Source organism: Frankliniella occidentalis, unplaced genomic scaffold, assembly GCF_000697945.3.
Source record: "Frankliniella occidentalis isolate FOCC.00 unplaced genomic scaffold, Focc_3.1 Scaffold7, whole genome shotgun sequence".
In the NCBI taxonomy this organism is placed as follows: domain Eukaryota; kingdom Metazoa; phylum Arthropoda; class Insecta; order Thysanoptera; family Thripidae; genus Frankliniella; species Frankliniella occidentalis.
The window spans coordinates 1758967-1766752 of record NW_026267137.1 but is presented as its reverse complement, the minus strand read 5'-3'; the positions used below and the strand labels follow the sequence as shown (position 1 = coordinate 1766752).

Below are 7786 nucleotides of genomic sequence, written 5' to 3'. Positions count from 1 at the left end.
GCTATTCTTAATCCCGTCGTTGCGGCCGGATCACACTAGAGGACACGTCCCGAGCATGGAACCGCGGGAAACCATATTGTCAGAAGCTCAGGGTGATTGACGAGTGAGGGAGGGTGGGGTAGATTGGGACACGGGGTACATTGGGACAGTAGCAATATCACATATTTCTAACAGTATTTACGTGCTGAAAAAAATTGACACGTAGCCAATGTTAGCATATTTCATGATGGTATCAGTGTTGGGAAGATTGCACACCTTGTCTGATGTACAGAAAATATCAAAGTACGATAAGCTCAAAAATCTGTTAAAAGTAAGGTACCTTCTTATTTTATTTTGCTATTTTCTACGCAAACTGAAATGAGATAGAAAATCGCGCAAGTAGCTGGTCAGTAGGTAGTTCCTTACGACGCATTTTGCAAGTAAGGATTTTGAGTTGAATCCCAAAATACCGAAGAAAAAGAAAGAAATCACAGGAAAGGCAATTAAGTGCACACTGGGACAGTACACCAAAAGTGCTCAATGTAGCCCCTCAAAAAATCCAAAAACTGTCTCATCTTGTAGATAACTGGCCTATTTAGGCTTCCAGACCGCAAGGTGGTTCGTATGCTGATATTTCACAGGTAAGCGCGTCAACTGTCCCAATGTGCCCCATCTTATGTAGTCTTATGGTGTCCCAATGTGCCCCGTGCCCGGGAACATTGGGACAGGTGACACACTTCGGGGAAATCTCTCTACAGCCAAAGAGCATGAGATAAAAAATCAGGACGATATAGGCTGTGATAGGCCACATATTAATGTACAATTGTAGCCAGTACCGGTCATTCCAACATGCATGATCTCCGACCTACAGCAAAAAGAAAAAATCCGTCCCAATCTACCCCACCTTCCCTTGTCCGTCGATTCAGTGGCGATTAGCAAAGCGCGGCTTACAGGTCCGTGTGACTACGGGGGGAGAGGGGAGCCATGGGGCGAGCACTGCTGGTTGCCTTCGCACAGGGGCTTCGCAACACAATGGCCTACCTTGCAGGCTATGCTCACTAGAAACAAGCAGAGGGCCATCATACCCCCCCCCCCTCCCTTTCACCAGGCCTTGTTTGCAGGCTTCGTTTCCGGCAACTACATCGTGGCTCCGGCAATCTGTTTCCGACTTAGTTCTTTTCTTCCCCACTTGCCTTTGACGGACCTAGACTGCAATGGTCTATTGCTGTTGTGTGATGGGATTCTCGTCATGACACGACGAGTCCAAGTCATCACCATCGACTGTCAAAGTGCAGGTTACGCTAACAAAATTACTAAGTGTCTTAAATTTGCGATAATAAATTAAGCGCGGGTGGCGCTGGCATAGTAATGGCAACTCTGCGGTCCAGACATGTTGATCTAATAAAGTATATCTGTAAACCTGAAATCGCTATGGTTTAACATGGGAAGTTTTCTTGTTTCCCGAATTCCTCTGCATTTCAGTTTCAACGGAATGCTTTATTCGTACATTTCACTACAGCTGCACGGAAAAAAAACATTCGCTGTTGCAGACAAAAATTCGCTGTCTCAGACTCAACGAATTTTATTAGTTGTCAGAGCGAATAATTTGCTACGGAAGCAAAGAATTAGTTGCGGAGGCGAATGCGTGCCCTGAAGCAGAAATAGTGCCGTTCACTGGAACAGGGCTCGCGTTAGCCACCTCAGCGGATACTTTGCTACCGTGGCAAATTATTCGCTTGAACAACTAATAAAATTCGTTGAGTATGAGCCAGCGAATTTTTGTCTGCAACAGCGAATGTTTTTGTTGTTTTGTTTTTCGTGTGCTTCGACAATCTTGGTAGTATACACAATTACTGTGAGTTTGAATCAGACGACGACTCCTGTCTGAGCTGGCGCTCCATAAATGAGAATAGGATTCCAGTAAAAATTGATAAACAAGTGTAAAATCTAATTAAACACCAGATAGGTCCTTTGTGCTCTCAAAAGTAGCACACTTTGTTAAACAAAATCGTTTATTGTGAATTTAAGATACTGTACAAACGTTCTTCTAAATCGAAATCAAAATATTCCTAAGAGGCCACAAATCAATTTACCATAATATCATTATTAACGAGCCAACACAAAGTGCTGCGTAAGAAAATACATTTTATTTCAGTCATGGGCGTCACGTGGAAGGAGTACCCACGAAAAGTATTTACGCTTACCCTTGACCAGGTTAGCTCTCTCCTCACGGAGTCTTCTGTGGCAGCCTAAGGCGCACACTGCACAGGGTGAGTCACCACGACAGTACAACTTTCCTCCGTCTCGGAGGGGCACACACAACTGTAGCAAGGGGTTCGTCGTCAGAAGCGCCAGGAGCGGGTCTCGGTGCACCCAGGAGTGGCGGCATGAAGGCTCCTGGATGAACACGCGCAGGGAGCGCAGGGCCGGCGCCGTGGCGGGTGTGATGCTCCGCAGCAGATCGGCCGCCTTCCTGTCCACCTCCAAGTGTCGCAGAGCCGGCAACCTGGGCAGCGCGGTGATCAGCATCTCCAGCAGGGCGCCGGGCAAGGGGAGCGTGGACTGCACGCCGAGAATGGTGAGCGATTCGATGGTCGCCCGGGACCGTGCGGACGAGGACAAGACCAGAACCAGGGTCGCGGCCGAGGTCGCGGCGATGAGGGTGGAATCGTCTTTGGTTCGGTAGTCCAAAGTGAGGTCGCGCAGCTTCTCGGTGCAGCGCAGGAACTTCACGGCCGACTCGAGGCGGGCGTCTGAGCCGGGAGACAGGTGCAGGTAGACCTTACTCAGCGAGTCACACTTTGCCAAGGCCTCCAGCCCCGGGAAGAGGGGGCACCGCAGGTAGCGAAGGTGAGTGATGCTGGCCAACAGCGTCCAGCGCCTCTCAGACCATGAGGCCGTGGTTAAGGCAGCCTCGTATACGCAAGGTTCTAGAAGGACTTCCTCCAGAGTGGCAGCGTGCCTTGACAGGATGAAGTTGTAAAAGGCATCGGTGTTAGCGCCAAGCGAACACTGGAAGAACTTGAGGGAGGGCGAGGGCAACGCGTGGCGAAGGAAGCAGGACATAGGAATGCCGCATTTTGGTAAAAACTGGACTCGGAGCCTCTCGAGGCTATGTGTTGACGCCACCGCCACCAACAGAGCGGCTGCTTCCTTCTCTTGCACTCCATCTTTTACATACACACAGAGGCGCCTGAGGCGTCCAAGCGCCGCCTGGCTACGGATGGTCAAAGCGACGTCGGCAGGGTCGCCGTCCACGGTCAGCTCCAACTCAGAGACGGAGCACCTTGCCGAGGCGGACAGCCAGTGACACCTCTTGGTGGAGGGGAAGTGCACTACTAGCTTCGCCAAGCACGGCGCGAGACGCAGCACCGGACACGCCCATGGGTCCTTGGCTTCGAGTCGCCGATGCCGCCACACGCCCGGCAGCAGCGCTAAGGACTCGAGTCTCTTGGACACGAGGCGGCAAGTAAAGACGTCCTCCACGTCCAGGTACTGCATCACCATCACGAGCAAGTCGTCCATCAGATGTTCCAACTTCAAGCCCTGCAAGGACACGATTGGATTACCACGAGCACATGAAACAAGCGCGGCTTACGCCCCAGAGTTGAAGCACGAACTTGTTTGAACAAAACCCTTCTCGTTGTGACATATCCGCACTAAGGACTGCCGGCTCGGGACTTTCACTCTCGCCAGAAAAACGGAATGTGAGAGGTACACTCTAAGTGGCAAAGGGACAATATTTGTCCATAGCGACAATGCGTCTGTGCGCACATCTTGCACGATGCAATTTTGAATCCTGAGTAGTGACAAATTTGTATATTCAGTGCGACAAAATAAAAAATGTGTGCAGCAGGAGCTATACAAATTTGTAACTACCCAGGATTTAAAAAGTCAGGTAATTATATTTAAACTGTAGGTAGACTATAGACCACATCACACTGCATTAGATGTGCGAAAGTCCATTCAAACACTGCTAGTGTTAGGCAAAACGGTTCGCACATCTTTTCAAAAGATGTCTACCTAGTTGCTCGCCGAGTGTGTCAAAATGTCAAATAACTGTTTTCAATGTCAAAAGTAACATGTCTTGGACGAAAACATAAGAAAACCATTTTCACAAATTACATCAATGAAAGGTACAACTTTTATTAATCATATCGATACATAAAAAGATTCTGTACACAGTTTTTGTAAAAAAAATGAATGCGTTTAAGCCCACATTTGTCGTACCTTATTTACGTTACATACCAAAATGTCAAACCGAATACAGGTTTCATTTAAAAAAGAAATTACTCGAGGTATAAGCATATATTTCCACTGATCATTTAATGACAGAATAAATCACTGCATTAGATTTGAAAATGTCACACACTTGTAAATTGGCAAAACGCGTCGGGCAGTGACAAAGATAGTCCTTTGCTCGTCTACGAGAGTGTGGTCATATCCGATGAAGAACACTTTCAAAAGGTACACTATCATTAACATTAAGAATCGTTATTTATCATGCGTCATTAGCTCAACATTAAAAACAAAAACAAAAAAACCCGTTAAGTTTATAAACCAGCAAACTACGCTTCATTTCACTGGGGGACACCTCGAGGAATGGGCACAAATCGAGAAGTAAATCTTTGCTCGTTTTGATCCAGGAGACCCTGATGACAGCCTTGCGCACATCCGTCACAGGGCGTGTCTGCACAGAAGTATGGGACGGCACGGGGGACGAGTAGCTGCAGCGAGAGGTTGGCTGCTCGCAGTGCCTGCACGGCTTCCACATGTAGGAGACTGTGCCTGCATTTGGGGAACCTGAATAACTCCAGGACCAGATTCTTCATTGCCGAGGCCGTGGTGGGCTTGATGCCCATCATGACCTCTTCTGGCACCCCGTTTAACGTTAGGGAGCGCAGTGCTGGCAGCAGAGGCAACGCGGCGAGCAGCGTCGTCTGCACCGCGGTGGGCATCGCCCTGGTCCAGGGCACTGTGGTTATGGAAAGTGACTCCACCATCGTGCGGGACGGTCCGGACGCCAACGCCGCAACCATATCCCCACAGACGGAACAGGGCATATTGTAGTCGGAGTACATGAAGTAGACTACGCGAAGCCTCCGTGCCCGGCGCAAGAACTCCACCGCAGACCTGGTGCCTGCGGGCGTGCCAGGACGGATGTTCAGCCTCACCCTCTCGAGCAACTCGCAGGCAGCCACCGCCTCCAGCCCCGGGATCAGCGGGCACGCAAGCACACGCAGGTTCGGCATGCCTGCCAGCAGGGAAGCCACCGTCATCAGGGGCGTATTGGGTGGGTACATTTCGTCCCAAAAAATTGCTACGTCCTCCAGTGTGACGGCATGCCCGGCCATGATGTACCTTAGTAAGGGCTGCTCAGCTAGCGACTTCAGGCCGCACTTCAAATGCCTTATGGACGGCTCGGACACGGCATTGTGCGACACGTAACAAGTCATGAAAGGCCCGTAAGCCAAGCCATGGCCGATGGAGAGCTCCCTCAGCCCAGCAGTCGACGCGACCGCACCCCAGAATACGTCTCCTTTACTGTCCGCGGGCGCTCCGCAACCAGCAGACAACACATGCAGACACCTGAGCTGGCCAAGCGCCTGCTGGTGCCGGACGATGAGAGCGTACAGAACGGCGCTCTCTGGTCTCACCGCGAGTACCAGTTTGACTACGGTACACTTGGTGGTGGACAGCAGCAGCGGGTGGCAGCGGAAAGACGGAAGCTCAACTTTGAGAGTGGCGAGGCACGGCGCCAGACGCAGCACTGGGCACATCAGTGGGCTGCTGTCGGAAATCTGCCTGTGCCGCCACACGGCAGGGTGGGGGCGTGTAAAGTTAAGCACGCGTGAGCGTTCACGTGAGATGAGCGTCCTGGTGAGAGGCAAAATGACGCGAAAATTGACAAACCCATAGATTTTTAGAGAGGAGGGACTAAAGAAGAGTGCAATCCTGCAAAAATATTTTCAATTTGAAGTCGTTTCGTTTAGTATATGGCACCGCACGTTGCTCGTGTGAGCGCTCATCTCACGTGAAACGCTCACGCGTACTTAACTTTACACGCCCTGGAGGGCGAGGGCGCCGAGCCCCGTGCACACGAGGCGGCAGGCGAAGAGGTCCTCCATCCCCACGTATCCCAGCACCATCAGAACAACCTCGTTGGGGAGCTTCTCCAGCTCCATGCCCTGCAAGGACACAACGGTAAGCAAGGCGGAAAAAAAGACTCAGAGCGTCGAGACTTGTAGCTTAGCTACAGCTACGTGATTTTAGTTCTTTCCAGAAATACAAAAGTCTACGTCATGTAGTCGTTCCCGCATGAAAAAAAAAACAAACGAAAAAATCGTACAAGTTTTCCGTCCGAGCTCTACGCTTAGTTCCCAGGGGTCGCAATTTGATTAAATAAAATCCGATAGTTTTGGTCATTTCAATTGACGGTCTGCTCTCTGCTCTGCTGTTTGATGTTTTAAGCATGCTCTCGCAGAAGCAATAAAGAAGACTGTTGGATATTTTAGCTCCACTGGACCCGAGTCTACGTTTCCTTACTGACCCAAACAAATTTCCATACCAGACTAAAATAAAAAGGCGTAAAAAGGCAATCTTTTTCCAAAGTTCAGCTTTAGAAACAATAACCGGAGTGTTTTATTCCAGAAAAATAGGTACTCTTGGCTGTAAATGTTGTACAAGAGATGTAGGTTGTAAGGGAAAAAAAACAGCTCACATACCTAGGCAATAATTTATTTGACATACTAGATTGATGAGACATGACAAAAGAGAACAGTCAAAATAGTCAAATTTCACATTTCAGTGAACGAGAATGGCATTGGCATAGAACCTCAAGTGGCCAGTGATTAATTTACCAGACATCAGTACCTTAACATTAAAAAATTAAGCAACAATAATAAACATTTATGATGTCTTATTAGCTTAACATTAAGAAAAATTAAATATATCGTTAACAATGCCTGATAGATTAGGAATAATAAAACATTGGTAAACATTATTTATCATGATTTATTACATAAACATTAGGCATAATTTATGATGCCAATTTGTTTCAACATTGAGAAACATTCAAAATATTTACCATGCCTCACTAGGTCAACATTTAAAAAAATAAGAACTTCGGACAGTTCAAAAAAATGATCATTTGCTCTTTCAAGAGTGGCGTCATATTCGATTGAGAAGACTATAAAAAGGAACACAAAGATGATGAACATTAAAAAACATTAGACAAACCATGCCCAATTAGCTCGACAGTACAAAAAAATAAAAAAAATTAATTATGAACAAGCAAAATAGACTTCGCTTCACTGAGGAACATCTCGGGGAATGGGAACAAATTGAAAAGAAGCAAAACGTTCGCCGTTCTCGGGCAGGCCCTGGTGGCACCCTAGCTCACAGTAGTCACATGTGGTGCCAGCGCAGTAAGATGAGAGGGTGGCGGGAACGAGTGGCTGGACATGGGGATTGTCTGACATGATAGCCTTCACGCCCTCTTCGTGGAGGAGACTATGAACACATGCTTGGGACGCCCAGAACTCCAGCATCAGGTACTCCAGCGCGGCCGGGGCCGTGGCCGGCTTGCCGCAACAGCTCGTCGGGCACCGCGCCGCCTACCTTGATGGTGCCCAGGGCCGGCAGCAGGGGCAGCGCGGCCAGCATGGCCCTCTGCACCACCGCGGGCATCGGCAGGGTCCACGGGAGGAAGGACACGCTGACCGACTGGAGGGTGGCGCGGGTCCGGCCGGCCGACAGGGCCTCGAAGAGCTCGCAGCAGACGGAGTGCGGGGTGTTCAAATCCCCG

The 7786-nt window shown here is 49.2% G+C and overlaps 2 protein-coding genes across 8 annotated transcripts in view; one reads left to right on the top strand and one right to left on the bottom strand.

Annotated features, from left to right (window-relative positions):
• The window catches only part of LOC113209502 (butyrophilin subfamily 1 member A1-like), a gene marked incomplete at its 5' end in the record, with an annotated part of 17026 nt that overhangs the window by 1471 nt on the left and 7769 nt on the right, over window positions 1–7786 (top strand).
• LOC113209663 (uncharacterized) overlaps window positions 1–7786 on the bottom strand; it is a 23165-nt gene that overhangs the window by 12845 nt on the left and 2534 nt on the right. Inside the window, exon 2 of one of the 5 annotated variants that reach the window (XM_052273176.1) lies at window positions 2023–3525. The exons of 3 other annotated variants lie outside the window; for them this stretch is intronic. In XM_052273176.1, coding sequence (XP_052129136.1) covers window positions 2131–3525 — 1395 coding nt within the window. In that variant the 3' untranslated portion in view covers window positions 2023–2130. Of the gene's footprint in view, window positions 1–2022; window positions 3526–6048; window positions 6168–7786 lie in introns of those variants that run through there. One more of the 5 variants, XR_008011835.1, reaches the window with a different exon arrangement.